A 25879-nucleotide genomic window follows, 5' to 3' on the forward strand; every position below is an offset into this window, starting at 1 on the left:
GCCACTAAATGGAATTTTATTCAAATTATATTAATACAGACTAATAATCACACAATGATACGTCCCTTTGTAAAATAAGAACAGATCCTAAAATAAATACAAAAAAAAGTTACAATTCCTACATGTTTTTTTTTTTTATATCATCACACATTTGTGGTTCATACATGGATCTTGGCTGCAGAAAACATGCAAACCTCTTCCAGCATCCCCATTCAATCTGCAGAAGGTGCCCATTCCAGTCGAGCATCTCGCGGTTCGGTTTTGGCAATCACAGAAATGCACCTGCTTCATCACAGGTTCAGGGGGGGACAGATCAGATCGTATACTGTCACGGCGGCTATTTACAGAAGACACCCCACATTTACAAAGGAAAGACAACAAGGGGGCTATGGGACACTTTAAGAAGCCCAGTTTCAGTTCACAGCACTAAGAGCTTGAGTGATCCCAGGGAAAGAGGAACGGCAAAATGCAACGACTAACACAGGGACTAACTGTAACTGAACGATAGACTTGCACCATTTCAATTGTTTTACCTCAGAATAAAAAATGTGGGAAAAAGAAAATAAATCTCAGCTTCTCCAAGAGTTTTACTATGTGCGAGATGGTCACACTGCCAAGGCACTCAGGATTGAGCTGGAGGTGGGGGCACACTGGCCAGAAGAGTGAAGTAAGGCTTTTTGGAACGGCCCTGACACGCAATTTGTTATTCTGCAGAACCAGCCTGCTGAGGAACGGTGGTATTTTGAAGCATATCGGGCCGAGTAGCTCTTTCAGAACATAATAAAGCCTGATGTACGATCACAGGGAAGGGCTCCAGCAACACTAGCAGGAGGGAAATCCTGTCCGATTGTCTGAATCCGCTTAAAACGGCCTAGACAGGGCGCCGTGACGATCACCTGCGCCTCTCCCTCCCAGCCGACCTTCAACCTTCCCAGTGACCACAGCCCCCTCGCCGGGGGACGTCTGCCACCACACTGCAGCCTCATGTCACTTCACCATCGAAAGGTCTGCCCCTTTGAAGATTTTATTTTTCTATATCCTTACTTGAAACATTCCCAAACAGACTGACACAATTGGCATGAGCCTTTGATCTAAACTGTAGGATGAAATGAGCCTCAGATTAATGGTTGTGGGGGGGGTTGTTCTTGACTAGTTACTTTAAAATGGAACCACAGGAGAGAAATGCTCCATTCGTGTTGTTTATTTAAAAATATATATATATACACACACACACACAGACGACGTTCCATGACGCAAGAGTCTGCATGGAACCGAACCCACATCACTGACGCTGCAAACTAAGACCGTTTTACAGTAGCGTCTTCAGCGGTCTCTCTGCTGTTAACGACGACCCGGGAGGTAACAAAACCAAGAACATTTGCACGCTGCTAGTAAAACTAATTTTTTTAAGTCACAGCTTCCAAAGGAGGAGACCAAATATGGAAAATACAGCCGAAGTGGCCGCTGTTGATCCAGATTTATCATTTTTAACTGGTGACGAGCGGCTGCACACAACGGCACCATGCGTGTTCACCTCTGGAAACACGTACGCGGCCTCAGTCAGCCCAGACGCTGGCTGTTACAAGCCGAGATGCTTCGGATCCTCGCGTTAGACCAGCCAACATGGGGCCATGGGATCGACTGGACAGCGGGTTACACGCAGAGGTAAAAAATGTCGCCCGTGGAGATATCGCTCCCTCTGGGGGGGAAATCACTCAGAACCAGTAACAGGGAAGTCTGTTAATGCTTCACTAAAGAGCACAAAATTTTTTGATTTTTAAGGAATTCACCCCAGCCCCCCCCACCCTCCCCTCATAGTTATGTTAATGTCACATTTATGGAAAAACAACTAAAAACTTCTGCATAGCTCTCCCAAATTTCACATTTTGAAATGTGTTTATAAATTGCTTGATACAGAAGAGAGAGACAAAAAAACACATGCAGTGTCAAGGCGGAGTCTGTACACATAAAGAAAGGCAATTTGTCAAATCACAGCCTCGTGGATTCAGAACTGAAAGCAACGACACGTTACGGCAAACCCACAAAGAACATCTGTAAACATGCAAGCGGTCAGCAAGTACGACGATGTAGAGCTCACAGGTTCAGCCCAGTGGGTTTAACGTAGCAAGAGGGCAGGGCTGGTTCATCTGGCCCAAGCACCAAACAGAAATCGCATTAAAGTCAGAGAATGTTTGTCTGGCAGCATCTGTTGAGGTTAGCCAGGTGAACAGTGGCAGTGTTTGCTCGTGATTGGAAAAAAAAAAACCATCATTTGTTCCTCGGTACAGGATAGCACTCACGGGAATGCCATCGTTTTGTGAATGGGAGAATGAGGAAAAGTAATCAAATGCAAAAAGGTGGTGCACGAGATAACGGTCGTTTACATTTTAGTCACAAAAACAATCGGTGGGGAAGGAGCAAATGATGAGACTTGGGAAAAATCACAGTGCCTGAGAACAGAAGAGAAACACTAAATGATACGTTCGGCTATGGCAGGCATAGGCCTCAGTGGAACAAGGGAGATCTCTGCACTCTAATGCTTATACGAAAAACCGAAACAGATCAAACGAGTGCAGTTTAAAAGCACTAAGCTGCAGGTGTCATTCTAGTGTGCGATCTTAAGGATGCTAATGCATGGGGACGTAAAATCTGTTGCATCAAGACATTTACAGTTTTTCTGTAATTAAAAACAGGTTTGTGCACATGACATGAAAAGCAGCATTAAGGTTTTCTGTGACAGATGGAAAGACCAGTTGTAATGTTGCCGTGCCCACATCTCTCAGGAGAACTTCCCCTTGTGTTGACAAATTTAGAAGAACAAAGAAAAACGTGATTATTGAAACCAATGTTTTCATTCCAGGAGTAAACTTCCGTCATTACAGTGGTGCAACGAATCCCTTTGATGCTTCTCCACACAGAGAGGATGGACTTCGGTTTCATCTTGACTCTCTCATCCATCGGCCGATCCTAAATGGCAAACTCAACCCCCCCTCCCCCCACAACAATATGTCATTTCATTTTTTAAACAGGAGTGACAGGATGCAAGTAATTACTCTGGTGGAGCTGCTGAGAAAATGGCTCAGACTGAAAGGAGTGAAAACAAAAAACTTCGATACAGTGCAAAAAGTATATAATAAAAAAAATTAAAAAGCACAACAATTAATCCATTAAGCATAAATAGTCTGGAGTTAAAAAGTGACAGGGTTAAAACTAAAAGGCGAAAACAGGCTGCCCTGGGGCTTAAAACAGCTTCACGCACAGAACACCCCTGAGTCTGGGGCTGCCTGTGGTTAAACTTTAGCTCTCAGCTAGGGAAGCATCTTCAGACGTGACGATAAAGAGCTAAAAGTGACAGTGGCAAGAGGACAAAGGATGGCTTGGGGACACAGGTGCCTCTCTGGGAGCCCTGCGGGCCTCACAGCTGCAAGCTGGGACTCTACGCCGCTCCACACTCTCTCTCCCAAGCCACCCAAGACCAGGAGTGACAGACGGACTAGAAATGGAGTGAATGAGGAGCAAGCCAGGCCATGCACAATTTAAGGTAGCCTTCACGGTCAGTCCGGGCCTAGTCCCGGGCTGTTCTGTTCCTCATAGTGGTTTCACACATAGTAGAGTTCACACACTGCGGTTCGGACATTTCTGTCCTTTTGTCTCAAAGCTCCAGTCAGCACCTGGAGAGACACAGGAGAAAGGGTGCAGCAGGCAGGCTCAGGAGGGCAGGTGACCACAGCTGTAGGCTCGGGGCTTCGTGTCAGTGGTTTCTCACTCTCTCTCTTTCCGCGTTTCACAACATGAATTTGAAACTGGTCTTTTTCGTATTTAAAAAAAAGAAAAAAAAAAAAAAAAAAAGGACATCCAAGAATGGAGGTGAGGCTGCCGCCTGGGAGGGTGAGGGGGGCTGGGGGAGGCGCGTTCGCTCCTCCGCCCGGCCGATGCTACTGGCTCGTTCTCAGTAGTGTGAGTGCGCTGCGTGCTTGGGCCCCGCCCTCCCCCGGCTGGGTCGTCGCTTGCTCAGGACTCCGAGCTGAGCTGGGAGCGCGTGGGGCTCGGGGGCAGGCGGGCCGCGGCACTGTGCTCCGTGCGGAAGCTGTACTCATACTGAGGAAGAGGAGGGGAAACGGTTAGGAGGGGAAAACTCACAAATCAAAGTACTGACAGGATGTGCTCGCGGTGCAAAAGGTAACGTTCGCGTCCAACCCCAAGTGGTCAAAAGACACAGTCCAGGCCCCAAATGACATCACCTCATAGAAGGCATTTTATGATACATTATCCAGGTGCCATTGTTACCTGTTTGACCAGCTCACAAAATAGGCTCAGGTGGGGATGAGAGAAAAGATGTATGATTCTTGAATGGCGTGAATCACAGGCACGTTGGACCTGCTTTCCATTGGCTACTTTATTTTTCCCAGATTAATTTGACAATAATTGCACAGTAACCCGATCTGCTCCGAGTTCCAAAAGCATTGCTAGTTTTATGTCGCATGTTCTGCCTGCGCCTCTTGGGCGGTTTTCAAACTGGTCGTCTGATGCCGCAGTTAGAAATGACAGGAGACTGACAAATACTACCCCCTAGTGGGATACAGAGATATCTCACTTTTTGTCGAAAGCAGAAGTTTTAAGCCAAATAATATTTGAATTTGACTTATGTACACCAAAACAAAATCTACCGCAAAGAAATGAATGGGTCCCAAAAAATGTTAATATCGTGTTTAAAAATAACCTGTAATTTAATTCCAAGTGTCAACACTTCTCAGGATGGCGCTGAATGATTGGCTGTGAGTAAATGGAAACAAAAGCCTCTAATCCTGACATCAATCACAAACATTTAAGCTTCAGCCAGATTTTTAATCCCCCCACACTCCCAAGATGGCCAGGAAATAATGCCAACACGCTAATGATCATTGTTCAGGAGAGACGTAACGCTGCACAAACAGGCCATTCAAGCATGTTCTGCTTCTGATATTACTCTGTGAAACGGTGAGTGGCTGTGCAGCGTTCCATTCTGGCCTGCAGTACACAACCTCACCACTAGGTGCCGCTGTAAGAACACTAAAGCACCACTTTGCTTTCTGCTAGCGTTCCAGCAGCCCAATCACAGGGACAAGCCCAAGGGAGACAATTGTACACCTTCCCTCGATAAAACAAACAGCTAATCCGCCTTTGAAAAGATAAAAGGGAGGAAGTCCAGGAGGGGAAGAGCTGTTAATGAATCTACCCCAATATACACTGTCTCACAAACATGAAAGCCACCACCACTCATCAGGGTAAACTACATAAAGACGATGGCTCTGATCACCGGCAATTAACACTTCAGCTGAGATAAATTAGATAAGGGTGGCTAAAGGCAATTAAAATCTCTGCAAGTTTCTCAGTTTGTCTGGGAAACTGGAAGAATGCTTCATTGCAGGAACCAACATCTGGGAAGGGGTTGGTTGGGTGTGTTAGAAAACACGCCTATATAAAACCGGGCAGGACAGCAATGTTTTCATTCAATTAGACAATGGTGTGTTTATACTAACAAAAAGTTATAGCAAAATATGACACCTGGATGTGTTACTGCATTATGTAGAATCTGAGCATAAGAGACTGATCCTTAAGCCAACGCTGACCCCTGCTGGGTGACATACATCACTGCAATGGGTATGGTTATGGGAAAAGATCCAGACATTTCAAACTGGAGCACTCACTGCTAACCTCTAGAGGCCCACCCTCCCGTAACCCCGCTGAGGAAGCGCTTGCTCACCTCCTTCTCGATCTCCGCCAGCGATTTGATCGTAATGGCCATCAGATCGACCTGCTGCAGCTGAAAGCGCAACACACATGTTAAACACACTGCCAAAACTTTTTCACTTGGACTACCTACATATTACCAAAATATTTAAAACATGTCAGATGTTTTTTTTTTTTTACTGTTTAAGGGAAATTATTAAGAAGAGGGAATTTTCATCTTAAGGAAAACCACACAACTATCCAAGCGTGTATCAAACACAGAAAATCACAGAAAAACTGCAGGCAGCCCTAAGCTAAAGGAATTTATTAATCACCCACCCTGCCCTGCCCCGCCCCTAAGCCACTTAAGCTGCCCTGTCCTTCACACCACGACCGGAATTAGCTATCCTCCAACGTAGCTCTGGCCAGGGGAAATCAAGTTTGGCGGGAAGAACTTACATCGCTGGAGACGTAGGCGAACTTCTCAGAGATCATGAAAGGTACTCCATCCATTGCTGATGGTGGGAGGGGAAAAAAAATGCTAGAGTTAGTTTTCACTTCTGACAGAAGGAGATAAGTGACAGCATACATTAAGGTTCGGGGGGATAACATTAGCTACTCCTACCCAAAAAAAAGAAAAAAATAAATAAACCCACATGGTCTTTAAATGGCCGGTATTGTTGCTGAAATAACAGTGGAACCGCACCGACACAAATAGAGTTTAATGCTCTCTTTCAGCAAACTCTCCGCCACTCGTTTCTGTAACGTCTCAGAGATACCAGTCCCTCCGTAATTACCCCCTATTCCAAAATCCGTCATGTCAGTAAAGATGTTAAATCCCGACACAAAGATGCTCTCAGAGGCGCACAAAGAGAGCGGCGAAGAAAAGGGACAAAACATTTCCCTGCTAAGCATTTGCATGAGAATGAGTCCCGTGTTGAAGACGGCGCGAGACCGGAGCTCCGCTGACATCTCGCCAGGATGATAATTTGCATTCTCCCGCACAAATGAGCTGCAGCGGGACTATAATTAGGCAGGCCTATAATTATGTGTATTGCCTTTACCGCGGCTTGATAGGTAGCGAATACTGCGGCGGCTTGGCTCGGCGTGGGAAGCCACCCATTCGGCACCACGGCACTCTGCTGTTAAGCATGGGGGGGGGGGGGTTGGTCATCGAGGAAGGTCAAGCAGGCGGCTCCGCCAAGCTGTTCCTGTGACCGGAATTAATTCCTGAATAAGATGTGAGCATTCACCTCCATGTTATAAGGATGGGCAGTTGGTAAGGGGGTTCCACATATTACTACACAAATGAAAGCTTTGAGCTACCAAGTGTAATGCAAGCATCTCTTCCTTCCCCGTCTTCTCTAAAGGCTACAGATGACTCCAGAGGGTCCAAGGACTACAGACACCCAAGGACAATGAGGACAGCAAGGGGATGGTGGTGATGAATGTTGGTGGTGTGGTAGAGACCAGAAACTCAAAAGATGCACCAAGACCCTCACTAATGGAGTAGTTCTCATAATGATATTCACTGTATCTTCTGTATTTACGAATGAAACAGCGTGGTACAGACTGGTCGTGTTTACGCCAGTTAACCTAACTACGTGTATTTTCAATGCTGGGGCAGCAGGTGGAGCCATATGTGAGCGACTGGCTGTCTAAGCAAAGTCTGCAAGTCTTATCAAAGTGTAATATTTAAGGCCCGATTAAAAGGGCTCATCGCCTTAGAACGAATGCAAAGACAAAACGTATATAAACAAATAACTGCTGTAGACATATGTACATACAGAATACCAGTCTAAGCCACCCTTCTGCCCACCCTTTTCCCTTCCTTCTGCAGGCATGCTATAAACATCCCCATATTCACAGTGTGGCACAATATGAATCGTGTGGGCCACTTCCCACAGCAGCGAGGAGGACCGCTTTGTCACAGTCACCAACCCGCTGCGGTCTGAATCATTCATGACCCCTTTAAAGCTGTGTGCTGGCCGCACGCTGGAGGCGCTCATTAATTATGTTAATCCATACTGAGTGAGTCTCCCAGCAACCGTCAGAACCAAGTGCTTCCGGAGCGCTCCCCGCCGGAGCTCCAGAATTTTCTAATATTAAGGTTCCTCTCCTTAAAGAAGAGGGGAGTCGCCCTTTGTTACGGAAGCCAGTGTGTCTAAGTGACCCATTTCTGCCAGGAACAGCAGGCCAAATCACACCATATCCCAATAAGAGGAGCACTAGAGCAATTAGCTAAAAATGTATTAATTAAAAAGGGTGAAGAATAGAGCAGCATGCAGCCCTAGACAGATCAGGGGCTCCCTAAGCATGTCTTATGATAAAGCTCAGCTGAAATCGTCAACTACGGTGCCTCCGATCGGAACAAAGGAGCGGCATAGAGCGCAGTGGGCTTTCTCAACCCCGCTTTGATGGACAGCCACAGAAAACAAGCCAATCAGGAGAGCCGGAACAAAGGGTTTCCAGGAGAACTGTGTGGCTGAGATTAAGAAAAGCTGACTCAGATGCAGAAGAGTTCAGGTCGCCTGAGCATAGAGGGACCAGCGAACTCTGGGGAAGGGAGCCTTCATCTCAGCAAAAATGGCAAGTCAAGGGTTGGGGGGGACAGGGGGGATAAAGGCAAGTCACATCATCAGCCAGTACCATCTGGAACAATTAAGCGATTTCCACAAAACGACGAGGGACAGTCACACCAGCCTGTTACAGAAAATACACCATCAGTCCTCAGAAATGGCCGTTCGACAAAACATCGTATTCAGGCGACGCAAAATCCCAACTTCAACAAGTCACCTCTCACCCCATAACTAAAGCTTCTAGTGGTGGCAATGACATGGGAGAACTACCTTACCCAGAATGCCTAGGGGTAGTAATCACATGGGACAACAGCACTATCCAGAATGCCTAGGGGTGATGATTACATGGAGTGACACCACTATCCAGAACTCACAAACACAATGTAAAATTCACAGATATTCACCATCTGTCAAATCCACTTGCTACATGGAATTCCAGGTTGCAAAGAACAGCAAACACGTCAAACACCTGCAGCGATGAAAACTGCAGGTGTTACACACAAACTTGGCACATATACTCATACTGGTTATTACGTCTCAATATTTTGTGTTCTACCATTTCAGTTCTCCTCATAAATGCGGAACTTCACTGTTTGCAAATCTTTAGCGGTTAGAATCACAAGTTCCCCTGTTAATGTCAGTTAATCATGCGTAAGTGATCACTCCCAAGGTGACTGACCGCTCCCTCGGAAACCTAAACCCCTCAGAACAAGGCAGTCATCCCGATGGGTCCTGCTACATCATCCTCTGGTACCAGTGGGTTCTGCAGAGCTGGAGTGGGTCGCCACCCCACGTTTATGAGTGTGGGTCCAGCTGGGAGCAGCCCGGCAGGCGTTGGTGAGAGATCGCTTTGTTTTCTGAGGAAGCCACCACAATGAAGCAGCCTCCCGCCAAGATGAGCTCACTGTCATCCCCGTGACAGAGCAGGGCGACCATCAGATAAATGCTGGTGGAAAAAGCCGGTCACCCGCTCATTCATACCATGAGGGGCCACCTAACCATGTCCCATCAGGACGGCAGGAGAAGAGAAGAATCCGGAACCAGGAGCGGATTAATAATCAGTAACACGGCATAGCGATTCTGCCCCGCCCTCAGAAGCAGTGCTGGGGCTGCGGGGGTGTCGCTGTGCCCTCAGCTCACCTGAGATGGCGTACAGGTTGGAGTTCTGGTGCTCGTGGTCTGGCCGGGTGGTGCTCTTCCTGCTGAAGTTGGCCGGGAGTGTCATAGAGATGTGCCTGGGGGCGGGAGGGGGAGCACAGAGACACGAGTCACCGAGGAAAACCTCCCCCAAGCACTGCCGCATAAGAAGACTGTAGAATGACCTGCTCGTACCGGCATGCAAACCCAAAGCCTGGCATGTCTGTGGGGGTGAGTCACTGTAGGTAATGTGTGCAAACACACCCACACCATCTCTCACAGCCACACCCACACCATCTCTCACAGCCACACCCACACCATCTCTCACAGCCACACCCACACCATCTCTCACACCCACACCATCTCTCACACCCACATCATCTCTCACACCCACACCCACATCATCTCTCACACCCACACCCACATCATCTCTCACACCCACACCCACATCATCTCTCACACTCACACCCACATCATCTCTCACACCCACACCCACATCATCTCTCACACCCACACCCACATCATCTCTCACACCCACATCATCTCTCACACCCACACCCACATCATCTCTCACACTCACACCCACATCATCTCTCACACTCACACCCACATTATCTCTCACACTCACACCCACATCATCTCTCACATTCACACTCACATTATCTCTCACACTCACACCCACATTATCTCTCACACTCACACCCACATTATCTCACACCCACATCATCTCTCACACTCACACCCACACCATCTCACACACTCACACCCACATCATCTCTCACACCCACACCATCTCACACACTCACACCCACATCATCTCACACCCACACCCACATCATCTCTCACACCCACACCATCTCACACACCCACACCATCTCACACACACACCCACACCATCTCACACACACACCCACACCATCTCACACACACACCCACACCATCTCACACACACACCCACACCATCTCACACACTCACACCCACACCATCTCACACACTCACACCCACACCATCTCACACACTCACACCCACATCATCTCTCACATTCACACCCACACCATCTCACACACTCACACCCACATCATCTCACACACCCACATCATCTCACACACCCACATCATCTCACACACTCACACCCACATCATCTCTCACACCCACATCATCTCTCACACTCACACGCCCATACACAGACAGTGTCACGCGCCTCGGTCCTGGTTCGTGTAGTGGAAGCCCCAGGGCGGACTTGAACAGACAGCTGTACAGTGCAGTGGACAGGGCGTGTCATTCACCAACAGGACTATTTACAGCCCTCTACCTGAGTCCCCTTAGCCTGCTGGGTACAACGTGGCGCTGATGCAAAATGAGGTGGAGGGGGGCGGGGGGCAGGAGCAAGCCCAGGAAACACTGCAGGGCTGCTCTGGATTTGGTGTGTTTACTCAGCAGAAGTAGGAGAAGGTGATGTAGTTATAACAACCTGCTAAGTACAGCAATCACATAAAGCGGAGCGTGGTGGGGGCTCACAGGATAATACGGTACTGCGGGGGATACTGGGAAATTCAGCACTGCGACTAAATCAAGTGTGTCTGCTTTATATATGCAAATTCAGCACTGTGACAAAATCACAAGAGTGTGCGTTTTTTATATATGCAAATTCAGCAAGAGCTCATGTTCAGGTATCACAGCCTGAATCTCGCTCTCGGTCTCTCTCGATTTCACTTCCTAACCAGCAGGAGAAACACCCCCGCCCGGCAGTGACCGCCTGCAGAAGCAGCAGACGCCGGCAGTGGTGGGCGGGAAGACCCCGGAACTCCGGCAATAGCCAAACCGCCGCCTTCCAGGCAAACGGGCAGAGCCGGCCGCACTGCCATATGGCCAATCAATTAGCGGCTCCCGTCCCCCAAACGGGGGAAATAAAAACGAAGGCGGGCGCCTGACGCACACAGAGCCACACGGGCGCGTCACGGATGCCATTAATCATCATTCTCTGGGACGCTGACAGCAAGGCTCACATCCGGATATTTTATTATGGTGCCGTTCCCCGGCACAGTTATGCAGAGCTGCAGCCTGTGCCTGCGATTCAAACAATTAGGGCTTTTGGTCACTCATATTGGCCACACTCAGGCCCTAACACAAGCATGTACACACACACACACACACACACACAAGAAAAAACAAAACATCAGATGGCTGGACAGATAAATTGTTTCATCTTCCAGGGCACCTGCTTCCACCAGACTCCGCAACCCTCATCCGTGCTGTCTGGCCCAAACCGTCAGATGCTCTGGCTAAACTTTGTACCGGCTGCCAAAACCAACAGGAACGTGGTAGAGCAACGGACGGGGAGGGGTGGGGGCAGAGCATCTTGAAGGGACGGGCTGCAGAAACAGACCAAATCAGAGGCCCCGCATCCCAAGAGGGACGCAGAAGTGGACTGGAGCCGGAGCAAACGAGTCCTGACCAGGACAGACCGAGTGGAGGGCCATGCAACATGGGATGCCCCCACTAACAGGGGGTGCCCGTTGTCAAGGGAGGGGGCATGCCAAGCTAGACGGGGAGCCAAGGCGACTTACAGCACAAACAAAGAGGGGAATAAACAAACAGCACAAACAAAGCAGGGAAACAAAAATAAATGATCTGTATCAGATTAGAAATCACATCAGGGCTGTTAATTATCTCCTCGTCAAAGGAGCAAGAAACTAAAATAAGAAAACCAACGGCCAGACTAGTTGATTCAAACTTTAAATAACTATAGACTTCACGCAATTCCTGTTTTTAAACTACCCCCGTCGATAAGAGCGCTAAAAAAATGCTTCCTCTTTAAAACTAGGGAGTTCTACATAACTGCCCCCCCCCCTCCGCAAAACTCCAGAACCCCCTCTCCTCCATCCACCCCGCCCCACACAGCTGCAGGATGCGGCCTTGATGCACCCGGAAGACGGCGTCTGGGTGGCTTTCCTGTGCCCACCCCACCCCCCCCCACCCTCACACAGTCCCATCGCCTGTCAGGCCCGATTGGGGGTCCAAGCTCGGGGCTGTGGAGATTCCCCATAAATATATACACAACGTTTAGTACATTCCTCTGCAACATGACAATATACCTCACAGCTGCATATGGCCAGTTTCCAAAGCCTCAGACGACTGTACTGCGCCACCTAGACCCCCACATGAGGCTGCACCTCCCTCACCCCAGCGGTTAACCAGACACAGATTGCCAGCTCACCTGCACCAGGCGGTAACGGGTCTGAAACAGAAGCCCTCTGTGCATATGTGCTTAAAACAGCTTAACAAAGGAAACAAAGAAAAGAGGAAGCAGGAGGACAGTGGACAAGGGAGGCACTGGAGCCGCTCAGAGCCCGATTCTGATGCACAGACGGCCTATATTAGAGGCCTAACAGCCCCCATCTGGTGCCCCTCTGATGCATAGGGAGCAGCTTAAGCCATGCTGCCTGCGAAGGCCAGGAGGGGGCGCACCAAGCTGGGCACGGAGAGACCACCACCCCCCACTCCCTCCACTTTTAACCGATAGGCGGGAAGCCCCACCTACGTGTTACGCTAGTGGGCAGTTCCTGCTACGCCACGCCAGGCCATGAGTAAAAGAAAGCAGAGGAGGAGGCTACAGAGGGTTCGCTGGCCAGCCTACACAGCACCCAGAACCCAGCTGCTGAGTCACAGACCAGTTAAAGCACCACATCCAGTACCGGGCTGAGAGAAAGAGCCATTCGACTTGGACAGAAGTCAGTCACGCTGGGAAATGTCCGGAATTTGCACGCAGGCAGGCAGGCAGGCAGGCAGGCAGGCAGGCAGGCACACATGCAGGCACACATGCAGGCAGGCACACATGCACGCAGGCAGGCAGGCAGGCACGCACGCACGCACGCACGCAGGCAGGCAGGCAGGCAGGCAGGCACAAGCCTGTGCACCCGCGTCATTCAGAAGCCTAGCAGAGCAGAGATGGTCCCAGTCCATCGCCTCAGTTCTGCTCTTACCAACTCTGCTACCAGCGAAAGCACCTTAACAAAAACATTGACAAAAATCTGCCATGATAAATAGTTTGGTCAGACTAATCTAAAAAGCATAACGGAGATCAATGAGCTCACATCGGCACATGAACAGTGTGTATGATGAGCAGCAGGAATGAGCCCAAAGCCGGTCGGGACACGGCACTGGCCATACCGAATGGGGATGGGCACGGGAGCCGGCGAGGGCGTGGAGGCGGAAGTGACCGGCTGGGTGGCGGGCGACTGGTTCTGGGCGGGCTCCTCTGCCCGGGGCACCTTCCCCATGCGGTACCAGATACCCATGCTGTTCAGCTCCCTGAAACGAAACCAGAGCCCAAAAATAAATTGGGGGAGGAGGGGGAATCCCAATCAGGGAGTCCTTTACCGACAGTAGCAACGTCAATCAGGGCTCAAAAGCATCCCCGTCGGGAACGCCCCTCATTCGAGAATGATGGACAATGAGAAGCCCCACCCCCAACTCACCCGATGAAGGTATACTGCGGGGGGGCCTGCTTGGACCTGCCCAAGATGCGGATGTCACAGATAGCCGCCTCGGTGGAGTCGCGCGGGATAAACTTGATGCAGAGCCTCCTCTTTCTGAAGGCCTGCTCCTCTGCATGGTGCGGGGGGGGGGGGAGAAGGCGAGGGGGGGGAACAAGGCGAGGGGGGTTACAGAACGATCCACCGAAACCCCAGGAGGTGTTGCCGCTGTCCCCTCCCAACACTGACTGAGGTCTAGTCCCATTGACTGCCAATCATCCTATGGCACCCATCCATCGCCGATGACTGGAGTACCGACCTGATCTCTGCACTGTTTTATATACGGAGCAATCCCTCAAACTTGAAAGTCCAAGGTACCAATAGCAATATCCTCCACTTAACATAGCCATCAGGCATGACCCATTGGTACCACCCCCCAAAGACGGATGTGTGACAAACGTCCCACTGAGCTCCGAGAAGTCAGAAGAGGGGAAGGAGGAGGAAGATCAACAAACAAAGAGAAGGCTGTGTTTGCTCACGTGTGTCCACCGTTTCTTGGATGGGGATGAAGCCCACTGGCAGGGTGTCCTTCATGTCGATCAACTTCATGTCCACCAGCACGTTTCCCAGATGGCTCTGCAGAGGAGGGCAGGAGACCACAGAGAAAGATCAGAGCTCTCAGTGAACCACACACAACATTATAGGCTCTGCCTCTCTAAGGACTTTACCAGCAGTGGAAGCCTCATCAAAACACCTTTAAACAGACTTAGAAGATTAAGCATCATTAAAGACAGACTCACTCCCAATCCTGGAAAGATTAAGACTCACTGTCAGTTAGGTGGAGATCTCAGAAAATTATCTACGTGAAAAGATTTCAGCTGCTAAAGAAATGTTGTCAATTGTGTGTATGAGTGTGTGTGTGAGTGATCATATACATCCCTTCATTCAGATCAGCCTGGTCATTTCTACCCAATGAATGTTGCGTTTCCGTCCAGCTTTGCTTTTAACAGACAAATCATCATGGTAAACTGAATGCTGAGCGGCTCTAATTATCCGAGTTAACGAACATTTAGGAAGAACAGTGACAACAAAATGACTAAATGTTTAACATTTTTAGTGTGGTTACCTGAAGTGAAAACTGATTATTAACAAACACATAATCATTACTCATTCATAGCCCACAAGCAAGTGATTCAACACATCAACAAACAGCCGGTTAGCATTTCAAAGTTTCACTAAGGATCTAACAAAGGAATGTATTGCATGAATACAAATGTGTAAAGTCCTCAATGACATATTCAGTTGCATGACAAACAAAACGCCTCCTTCATTTAATCTCTCCCAATTAACCTAATTAATTGAACGTGACCACAGCACAGTTTATTTTCAACTTCACCTATCAAGACCTCTGGCCCGTGACGAATCACACACGGGCGTTGCGTGATCCGGTTGCTAATTAAACGCCGTCGTCCTTCACTGCTGGCGATTACGGCGGGTGACGGACGAACCGGCAGGCTAGGACACTCATGTTGATGCCGCTGTCACGTTACATTCCAGTCAAAATTGTTCTCTTGCCTCCTATTTTAACCCATGCAGAGACTCTCTTAGACGCTAATAGAAGCTCCTTATGTACCCCCTTAACAAGGCTGCAGGGGGTGCATGTTTCTGTTCAGGCGGGGTGTTCCTAAAATCCAAACTTGAACATTGATACGATACTGCGTATTATTTCCATTTTACACAGAACTTACTATATTCTGCATTTTTGTGTACCTTCTGGAAATCCTCACATTCTTAGGGAGATTTTCCCAAAAACTAGAGCTAAATAAGAGCAAGGATGTTGAACCCATCGATCAAGGTCCAACAAAAAAAAGACTCACTTTGGGACTAGAACCTGCAACCATTCAATCACAGGTTACTTTCCATTAACCATTAGGCTATCTACAGATGTGATGCCATTATAAAGCAGTATTTCAATACTATATACGCATACCAGTATCAATTTACCAAAAGTGATTGCTCCAGTAAGGATTTACCATGCTGATCTACCATCTACCATCTCCCGTAACTTTGGATTTATTAAACCATTCAGAAGCTAAAACCAAAAAAAACAGAAACCCTTCACCCTCATGAAATAAAGGGGTGGTGCACTCTTTCGGCATGCCCCGTTCCCACCCACTCGTCACCCTGCTAGAATGCAGATGTAGGACAGGAAATCTGGGAGTGTCTCTGGTGCAGCCTTTTGATGCGACTGGCTCAGGTCTACCACACATTCTGCATTTACTCTCACGCGTTCTGCATTTACTCTCACATGTTCCACTCACTGCCAGAAGAAGGCAACATCACAGATGGCTAGAAGTCTCTGTAGAGTAGTAAAGGCCAATGAAAGAACCATGCCATAGAACCTCTTCACTCCGTTCAGCCTAACGCTAGATTTCACTCCTGCAAACGACATACGGATTAGTAACTAAATCGGAACAGCAATGTAATCAGGATCTGCCAACCTGCTGCCAACTTTCAAAGTATGATCAATCTGCAGGTCCCTTGACGACCATAAATAAAGACCAAACCAAAGTAGGAATGTTTGAACTGTCATTTGCCATTAATGTACATTTTTCACAAAGACAATTATATTATTTTCTATGCCTTCCTCAGCTTTGAAAAGCAATCGCACAGTGCCTAGACACTCAGCTGGGACTTTGTTAATCAAAACAAAAACAAACACACACAAACAAAACTGCACACTCTCGCTCCAGATTATCATAGCAAAGGCATATATCCCCCGGGGGCGCAATAGAGTCCGCTTCATTTCAAAGAATTTGTTTTCTGCATCTGGAACACAAGTAAAAAAAACAGCGGCAACAACCAGAAACTAAAATATTTATTAAATAACTCTGACATTCGTCAAAAGCCTAGTTTGGGGTCTGCAGTCAACCACAATCGCTCGTTAACCCCCGCCATCGCAAAAAAGTTCACTCACGTTTTCCTTGGAGAACACTCGGGTGAAACAGAGATAGCGTGTGACCTTGGACTTGAACAAGCCATCCTTCCACAAGTCTGCATCAAAGCCGTCTGTCGTTTGAGAAATCTGTGGGACATAAAGGTGTTAATAATTGAGGTGTGGAGAACACCAATACAGACTCAAGCAGAGCTCTTGTCTGTATGTGAATTCATACTCATATGACTGTGTTACCACACTACACTGGTCATAGAGCAACTGTCACTGCATCCATCCATCCGTTTTATATACCCGCCAGTCCTATGCAGGGTCACAGGGATCCGGAGCCTATCCCAAAGGCTACTGGCACAAGGCAGGGAATAACCCAGGATGGGGCACCAACCCATCGCAGGGCACACTCACCATTCACACACACAGTCACACCTATGCACAATTCCCCAATTCCTATTCACTTGAGCATGTTTTTGGACTTGCACACACTATTATTAATACATTGTATATTTACCATTCCTGTATACTTCCAATATTTGCACTATTTCGGCGCTGATGTTGTTTTTCACCTCACCTACACCCCACCAACTGTCGAGTGATGTGACAAAGTGATCTGATTTTGATCTGAATCTGACCGATAATTCAGGTCCTGCACTGTTCAACAGACAGGCTTAACTGATCTTTTACCAACATCGTACACACTTATGATGGATATCTGCCCCAGCATGGAGATTCACCATACTTTACTGAGCTCTTAACACAATCCAGCAGCACCGACTGGGGAGAAAGGACATTTTTACATGCATTATCATTCTTTATAAATTGTTCTAAACTGAGTGGCAGTCAGCACAATCACTACCAGCAGGTTTCCCAAACTGGTTTTCGGGGACCATGTTTTTGCTCCCTCCCAGCTCCCTGCTATACAGTCCACATTTTTGCTCCTTCCCGGCACACTACCAGGAGCTAGTGGGGAGGACCGGTTTGAGAAACACCGCTCTATCGTACCACAGGCACGGCTGGCGTTCCACGGCCTCACAATGACATCCATTCTGCACCCTTCAAAGGGGACGAGGAGAGGGAAGAAGGGAAGTCAATAGGGTCCAGAGATCTGAAGGCGTGGAAAGGTTGTGACAAAGGGGGGCATTCAGGAGAGGGTAACCCCCCATCCACGGGGACTGGCCAATAAGCTGGCAGAGAAACTATGCTGGTGATGTGGGAGGATAATCCACTGATGGCACCAGAGCCATGCTGTGGAACAATACAGGACTATTTATGCTGGAGGGGGGTTTGCAGACTTTTAGACCAATTTTCACAGTCCCTGCCTTCCCCTCCCTACACAAGAGGGGGGCGCCTTATAAGGAAGGGGCCTTTAAAAAGAAGGGCATTCCATCACGTCCAAACAGGACAAAATGCAGCAATGAGATGTTGTCATGGCAAAATATGACCTCAGAACAGAGGCTGGGTACCACCGCCAATCGAACAGCACCTATAGTCTGAAGCCACACACAAAATACAACAGCGAGCTGTGCTACACTAAAGACAAGCTGGCCAAAGTGACAGAGCCACCAGAGCCACTCATGTTCCAAACCACCTCCAATCTGGCATTGTCGAAGCTTAAACCCATATCCACCCGAAACGTGTGCACAGGAGCCAGAACATCACCATGACGACTCATACGCCTTCAGAAAGCTTCAGGTCCATGTCCTAAAAGCAGCAGCTGTCATGGTACTGCTAGGCGCTGTCACTTGAGCTTAACAACTAGCAACGCCAAAAAGCTAAAGGGTAAAATCATGAACTAATAAAGTGTGCTGGATTTAACTTGTCATCAAAAACTACAGAAGACAGTTACTATTATAACCAAAGGTGACTGGTTTTCCATAAAGACCTAATGTTGCGATGATTTGCAAAGGGTGCGACTTAAAAATACCGGTAAATTCACTAGAATCAGATCACAGGGCTATACTTCAATTCCCACACCACTAAGGACTGCTGATGAACCTTTCTGCCGCGCGTCGGATCAGACGGAAAGCAGCCCCCAGATTCTGGAACCTTGGGATCAAAGCTTTAACATTGCACAGGTGTGATTCGACGACAGCAACGTGCCGGAGGATTACGGGATCACAGCACCAGCGGACAGATAAGACAAGTTTAGGCATCGACCTCCACTTGACATCGGGTCAGGGGTCAAGAATGTGTTTACTTAAGGAAAGCAGCAGCCCAATGATACCTCCCCCTCCAGCACCAAAACACACAGGGTTCTCATGACAACCCTGGAGGGCAGAGTGTTTTCAATGCAGAGGACCCACATTCAGAGTGCAAACAAACATATTCTAGCGAGTGCATGAGTCATTTTCATAAGGGAGATGATGGCTCTTTTAAAATGGAAGTTGCTCTCTTTATAACAGCCAATAGTGGTTTAATACTAACAGAGGCCAGCAATTTAAGTGACAGTCAGTTACATGCTAACAAAACACACACACTTCACAGAAAGCATTACACGGTCATGACATTCTCTATCAACATAAATACACATAATTACTATTTCAAGACAGGCACAGAGTGTTGCAAAGCATGCCAGTAACTGCATAATTAGTTCTGCTGACCAACCCCACGGCATCACATTTATGTCAGCCAATCATGGACAGTGGGTGGAATCAGAACAGATGAAAAAGTTTGCCTCAGGGACCCTGCCCAGGTGCTACGCCGAGACAGAGGTCACCGCTCATATGACGTTGTACTGCTGAAAAGACACATATTCTGTCAATTTCATCTGAAGTATACAGCCACCTTAAAGCATAGATAGGTGTATGGGTGATAGTAGACAAGGACAGCAGGACAGAGACCCCCCTCCCCCACCCCAGTCAACATTCCAAAGAGGAAATGAAATGCTGAGGACCACCGGACGGAACATGGACCCATCCTCCTTACCACATCGTAGCCAGAGGGTGCCTTGTTCCGCGAGGCCACCACCCCAACCCCAGTGATGGGGTCCATGGGCAGCTCCGGCAGGGCATCGGACAGGTCCCGTACCTCGGGCATCATGGCAGAGCTCTGCAATGAGTCGGGTGGGGATCAGCGGAGCAGCCAATTAAGGAGGAGCAGCGTCATCAACAGGAAGGGGGGGGCTACTGACAAGCGTAAAGCTTGATGAAGGTTAGGCAGAAGCAGCCAAAAAACTCAGACAGGATGAAGCAGGAGTACTGGCCCGTCCTAATTAAAAGCATCATGCTTTTGCCATTACCACCATTGTATTCTTTATTTTTGGCATTTTGTGCTCTATTGTTATATTGCACACAGTGAAAGCTACGCCTTTGCACAATAATTTCCCTCAGGATAAATGAACCTATATCTTATCATTAAAATGTATAATTTTTGCTCATCACAATACAAATTTCAGCTAAGTGAATAAAACCACCATTAAATAGTTAAAAATGCTTTATTTTCCCAGTTCTATTAACAATATTTGGTTAATAATTATTAGGGCTGGGCGATATATATAGATATTATATCACGCATGCGCAATAATCACTAGGGTTTCAGATGACAGATGAAGCATTTGGTCATGCGCCAGCTTTTTGGTGAAATACGGACATTTATTTACACCCACAATTTAAGCAGTTCAGTAGTATGGCTAAAATATTAATGAGACTTTGTATGACGTCCAAAAGACATTATTAGTATAAATACGGCATATCCTCATGTTTAATAAATGTGTCAGACTTTGAACTGCAAAAAGTACCACCACACCGCCGACGTCTTTTTACCTTGTTCATCCACAAGATCTCCTCTTTTAAAAGATGTCATGGCTGCTCTTCTTCACCGCGACTTCAGTGCATATTGCACTGCGGTATACCAAACCGCAGTATAGCAAAACAGTATTATGTGGTATGCTCCCCTAATCGAATTTAAGAAACAAAGTTTATACAGATTACTAACTTTTGGGTATCACAAAACGCATCTCATTAATATTTAAGCCATACTAATCCTCTTACCAAATTATGGGCGTAAATTAATGTCCGTATAGCACCGAAAAGCTGGTGTCCGGCCAAATGCTTTGTCTGTCATCTGACCAGGGGGGTGATTATTGCACATGCGCGATGTGATATCGATATGATATCGCCCAGCCCTAATAATTATTAATGAATGTCCCCCTTTGTCACTGTATAAATTGCCCAAACCCATGCTGATACAAATGGAGGCATTCAAAGTGAACGGAGCACCATTCCCACGGGCGCAGGACCCGGAGGCCTAGACCTGCCCCCAGATCCTCAAAAAGCGGGACTCCCTGTTTCATCATAGGTGAGCAGAGACAGAGGAGAGCGACAGCCACAACTGAGGAGGAGCGTCCACCAGGACGGGTCTGTGGGACAGGGAGCTCGGCAGCATTAACATGTCCAAGGGGAGGCACTGAGGGGGCATGGGATGAGACCAGGAGTCCCATTAGTCTGGATCCAAGGACCGCTCTCAAAATAGGGCCATAGTGTTGCATGCAATGCAAGCAAGCAGCTTTTGGCTTAACATGCATCTCCATTTGGTGCTTCACCAAACAGACGTTAAAAATATACAAAAGCTTTATCACAGCTGCTGTATACACTCATTATTTGTACCACTGTATATATGTACATTTATCTGTTTATCACATTTTTATATGTCGTACAGCTATTTCTAGCACTTTCGCACTTTCGGATTTGATACCAAACTGCATTTCCTTGTCTGAGTCCTTGTACTTCAAGCTATGACAAATCTAATTTACTGCTCTTACCAAAGTACAGCCTTCACAATTGCTAATAACAGGCAAAATGAGAGCCAATCACTTTGCAGAAAATCATCATAAGTCGTTTCCCATTGGCTGCTATACTGGGTTTCACTAGGCGGTGACTGATAGCAAGTCGCAGACCACACTTGCTAAACACGTAGCTTAGATTTGTCACACTGTGATATATTCAGCTGAAGTATCCAAGGTAGCATGGGTTTAAAGAAAATCTAAGTATATCATTCATATATCAAAAGGGAATCTGATGTCTAACCAGTTACAATCTCAAACCTGGTTTCATGGCTACTTTTAAGTTTTTCCCATTACTGAAGTGTGGAGATACACATAACATACCACTGGGAAGTTCCTGCCCAGGCACACCCAGAGAACACAACACGTTAGTGACAGGCACTTTAAAGAAAACATCTCCAGATGAAGGCACCAGATATAATCCACTTATTTCACCAAACTCGTTTTCCTCCAATGCAGTCTGAGACCAAATAAAACATTTCATTCGAGTTAAATAAAAATAAACACACACTTCAAAGGGAATTTTCAGAGCCAAAACTCCCAGGAGAGGATTTTGGGCCCCCCTCCTTGTGAATAAGCTTCCTTGGCCAGGACAGTCAGCAAAGCTGGAATGTTCTACAGACCCCTGAGGGGACGAGACTGAAGAGCTGAAATAGAGAGTACTTTCAGACAAAGTACTGGGCTTTCGTGCAGCTCTGCCAAGCGTGTCCTAGGCTCTGCACACCCTCTCCCACCAAAATGGGGGAAAGACCACATTCTGGTTAAACACTAAACACAAAAACAAGGGGTGCATGAAGGCATGTGACCAAATGTTAATCCTACAACCATGCCCATGTAGTTTGATGGGGACCAGAATACCGAGGAAACTCAAACCCCTCATTTTCCCTTGTTTTTTACGTGAAGCATCACTGGAAATGTAAGGCTAAGTAGACAGCAAAAACACGGGCCACTGTGTGGAAGCAGACTGGCACCAAGTAGAAGGCGGCGCCATCTCGCTAGTCATGACACAACCGGCACCACTACAAACACTCGATGTGGAAATGGGTGCCAGGCCACAGGAAACCTCTCATTTACATGTGTGGCTGCAGAACAAGCCCTTCATTAGGGCCCAGAATCACTGGCTGCCAGCCAAGGGGAACCCTTTTACTGGTGGGGATTCCCCAAAGTGAGATGGTAAAGATACTGCTCTCCAGAGGAAACTCCGGTGATCTCTGATTTATTATATTTCATCTCAGGTTGGTCTGTAGCCAGCGGCTAGCAGGGAACACCGTGCAATAACGCAAATAAGATATAATCAGGGCCTTAATAGATCCAGCAGATAAGAGCATTATAAAGGAAACCTGGCTGAAGCTTGAAATCAGAGTTGTAAATTAGCTTAGTTACCAGATTTTCGAGCATTAATTTAAAGGTTTAACTGGAGTAGTAACACAACAAGGGCCAATAACATCAATAATGAAGAACGGGGGCCAGGCAGCACAGTATGTGCCCACCTAGTGGTATGAACAAGAAGCAAAACATATAAATCAAGTGAAAGGCGCTGAAAAGGAAACTGACACAGAGACAGGTGAAACAAAGACTTTAACAGTTAGAACTACAGTAACATGACCTTCAAACCACAAAAGAACAATCAATTCTTCTGGCCGCAGTAAATGGAGCTTATTTTTTTTAGACAAGAGACCAAAATGTCACAGCGGATGCAGAAGCCCTCATCTATAACACATTCCACACATTAAAAACATGTATCACTCTGCTTCGGTCCCTCACCGCTCCCAGCATTGTCATAAAATCCCGAGACATCTCTCTAAATACTGCAAACCAATAGCGAAACACTGATACTGGAGCCCTCTCCTGTAAATAGGACATGTAATTTCAGTCAGAACAAAACATTCATGGGCTTCATTTAAACAGGCTCACAATGGCTTCGTATTGCACCCATATATCGACTGGGGATCTCAGCACACACAGGCTGCCTGAACGAAAACAAGGAGATGAAGTCTGGCATGTGGGGAAAAGCCAGACAAGCGTCAATACACTTCTGCTCACTGAGTCCTATGGAGTCACTACTTCATTCTTACGAACGGGGGGGGGGGGGGGGGGAGTGGGGTAGCTTCCAAACATTTTCCTCTGAAACTCCATAACATGGTTCCGGTGTATTTCACTTCAGCATAAACATTTACTTGATTTTTCAATTGTATGAATCGGGGGATAACTTTTCATTCTGAAATGAGTGTAAAACACAATCACGGGGAAAGTGACTTTCTCGTGTGGCATTTTCGCAAACTGAGAAGATGCCAGAATGGGGTGTGAAAGGGTGATGAAAAGTCCCTTTCAGATAGCCCTTGTTAAAATTCAGGCGGCGTTACCCTGGGACTGAGGCGACTGTATACATGCCAATTCCAGATAAAAAAAAAAAAACACATGGCTAAAACCAGCTGCCCAAACAAATCCTTTCCACTTCCACATAACCTGACCAAACAAAACCAAGACATCTACCAAATTCAAAACATTTACCCTCGAAATGAAAGGCCACGCTTTAGTCATACTCCAAAGAAGGCACCTAGCCCTCACTGGCATCTTTCTCTTTTGATAGCAGACCCTTGACAAAGTTGTATTTGTAAGACCATGTCCTGTTAAAATTAAAAAAAAAAAAACAGAAAACTGCACTGTTGCATGCATCCTGGGAAATACTCCTACCCAGTTCTGCCTGAAGTTGTGGAAGGACATCCATTCACATCCGAAAGTGCATTAACCACAGATACTGGTCACACTGCACTTGCAGTTATTTAGAGAGAGCACAAGAGACAATACATAACACCACATTGTTACACTGGGAAACAAAAGCTATGGTGATATCCCTCTGGTGCACGGGATGAGGTGATCGTGCCGCAGGATTTTGGGAGCATGCCCAGGCGATCGGATAGACTTACAGCTGCAGATGCAAATTTAATACCGACTACACAAGTGTTAAATGGCGTTAAATTTGCCTACCAGCTTAACATTATTTGAGATGGACCGTGTCATGTTCCAAGTCACCACACGTAAAGCTTTCTATCTGAAAGGTGGAGCAGCGCTGAGATACCGTCATGGCATTAGCATCCAAAGAAAAAAAAAACAGTGCGGCATATTTCAATTAAATAATTTTTTAAGACTTGGGTCATAGGGGCCATAACACCGGCCCTCGCTGGACGTGACTCTCGGCGTATTGAGCTCGTGCAATGCGTCTATGAGTTTAAGAGTTAAGCCACACTTCACACAAAACTGTTAAGAAATTTCCTCATCGAGGCCATGCGTAAATTTAGCCAACGGTTTTAAAACCCTGTTTGTAAAAAACAGCGATATCATTTTAGTGTACAATAACAGCGGCTTAACATAGCCCCTTCACACGTTTTAAAATGCAAAATGTTATTTATCATGCGCGTCGCTGCTCACACCGTTTGCTGACTTAACTGTTCGGGGGACCTGGTTCCTCCTTCTCAGACAAAAGCAGCTTTTCATGAGGCCCCGGACTCGCGTAAAGGCCAAGGCGGACAGAAACGACAGGGAGGGCGGCCGTGGGGGGCAGGGAAGTGACGGCGACGGCAGAGGGGAGAGCAGTAGCAGCTAGGCGGCTAACTCATCGTCGGTTTTCTTACCCAGTGAAGACAACAATTTTTAAACTGCACAAGGGAGTGAAAAATAATCTCTGCCTATTTACTGATCCGTCTCTTTTCGTCTTCTCCCCGTCACGGCTGCAGATCCCGCATGTCTCGGTTTGTCTTTAGCAAACATTTAGCCGCCTCGCTATCATCCTAGCGGTGGACGCGGCTCCTAGTGGCTGTGCGAGATTAACGGAAGGTACCGGGAGAGAGAGAGAGGGAGACCCCTGCGTCACAGGAGCGGGAATGCCACTTTCCGTGTATGTGTGTGTATGTGCGCGTGTTTACCACATTGTAAGGACCAGATGGCCACACGATGTGACAAAACCTGCTACTTTTTAGCTTACGGCGATATGTTTCGATACCCACAATAATCTGTGACTGCAATCAAAAAACTAAAAATGCAAAAAGTCACGTACTCAGGTTACTTGTGGTTAAGGTGAGGGCTGGGTAGGGGTAAAGGGTGTCATAGTTTGGATTAGGGTTTTTCCCATAGAAATGAATGGACAGTCCCCACAAATATACAAATTCAGCTCGATCTCTCTCTCTCTCTCTCTCTCTCTCTCTCTCTCTCTCTCTCTCTCTGTCAGAGTAACAAGCGAGTATATGTATT

The 25879-nt window shown here is 47.3% G+C and overlaps 1 protein-coding gene across 3 annotated transcripts; it reads right to left on the reverse strand.

The window, feature by feature from the left end:
• mvb12ba (multivesicular body subunit 12Ba) lies at positions 1-25543 on the reverse strand. Of its 3 annotated transcripts, none has more exons than XM_023791080.2 (10): positions 25079-25543; positions 19777-19899; positions 16879-16986; positions 14441-14537; positions 13905-14034; positions 13597-13737; positions 9429-9523; positions 6169-6224; positions 5744-5803; positions 1-4098 (listed from the first exon to the last, which is right to left on the reverse strand). In XM_023791080.2, the coding sequence occupies exons 1-10, from the start codon at positions 25124-25126 to the stop codon at positions 4012-4014; spliced, it is 945 nt and encodes a 314-aa protein (XP_023646848.1). In that variant the 5' UTR covers positions 25127-25543; the 3' UTR covers positions 1-4011. The 3 variants fall into 3 exon arrangements, with proteins under 3 accessions (XP_023646848.1, XP_023646849.1, XP_023646847.1); XM_023791081.2 differs by having other exon boundaries at positions 25264-25536; XM_023791079.2 differs by lacking the exon at positions 25079-25543 and adding an exon at positions 24143-24242.
• Positions 25544-25879: the final 336 nt, after the last annotated feature.

The sequence above is a fragment of the Paramormyrops kingsleyae genome, chromosome 7 (assembly GCF_048594095.1).
Source record: "Paramormyrops kingsleyae isolate MSU_618 chromosome 7, PKINGS_0.4, whole genome shotgun sequence".
In the NCBI taxonomy this organism is placed as follows: Eukaryota; Metazoa; Chordata; class Actinopteri; order Osteoglossiformes; family Mormyridae; genus Paramormyrops; species Paramormyrops kingsleyae.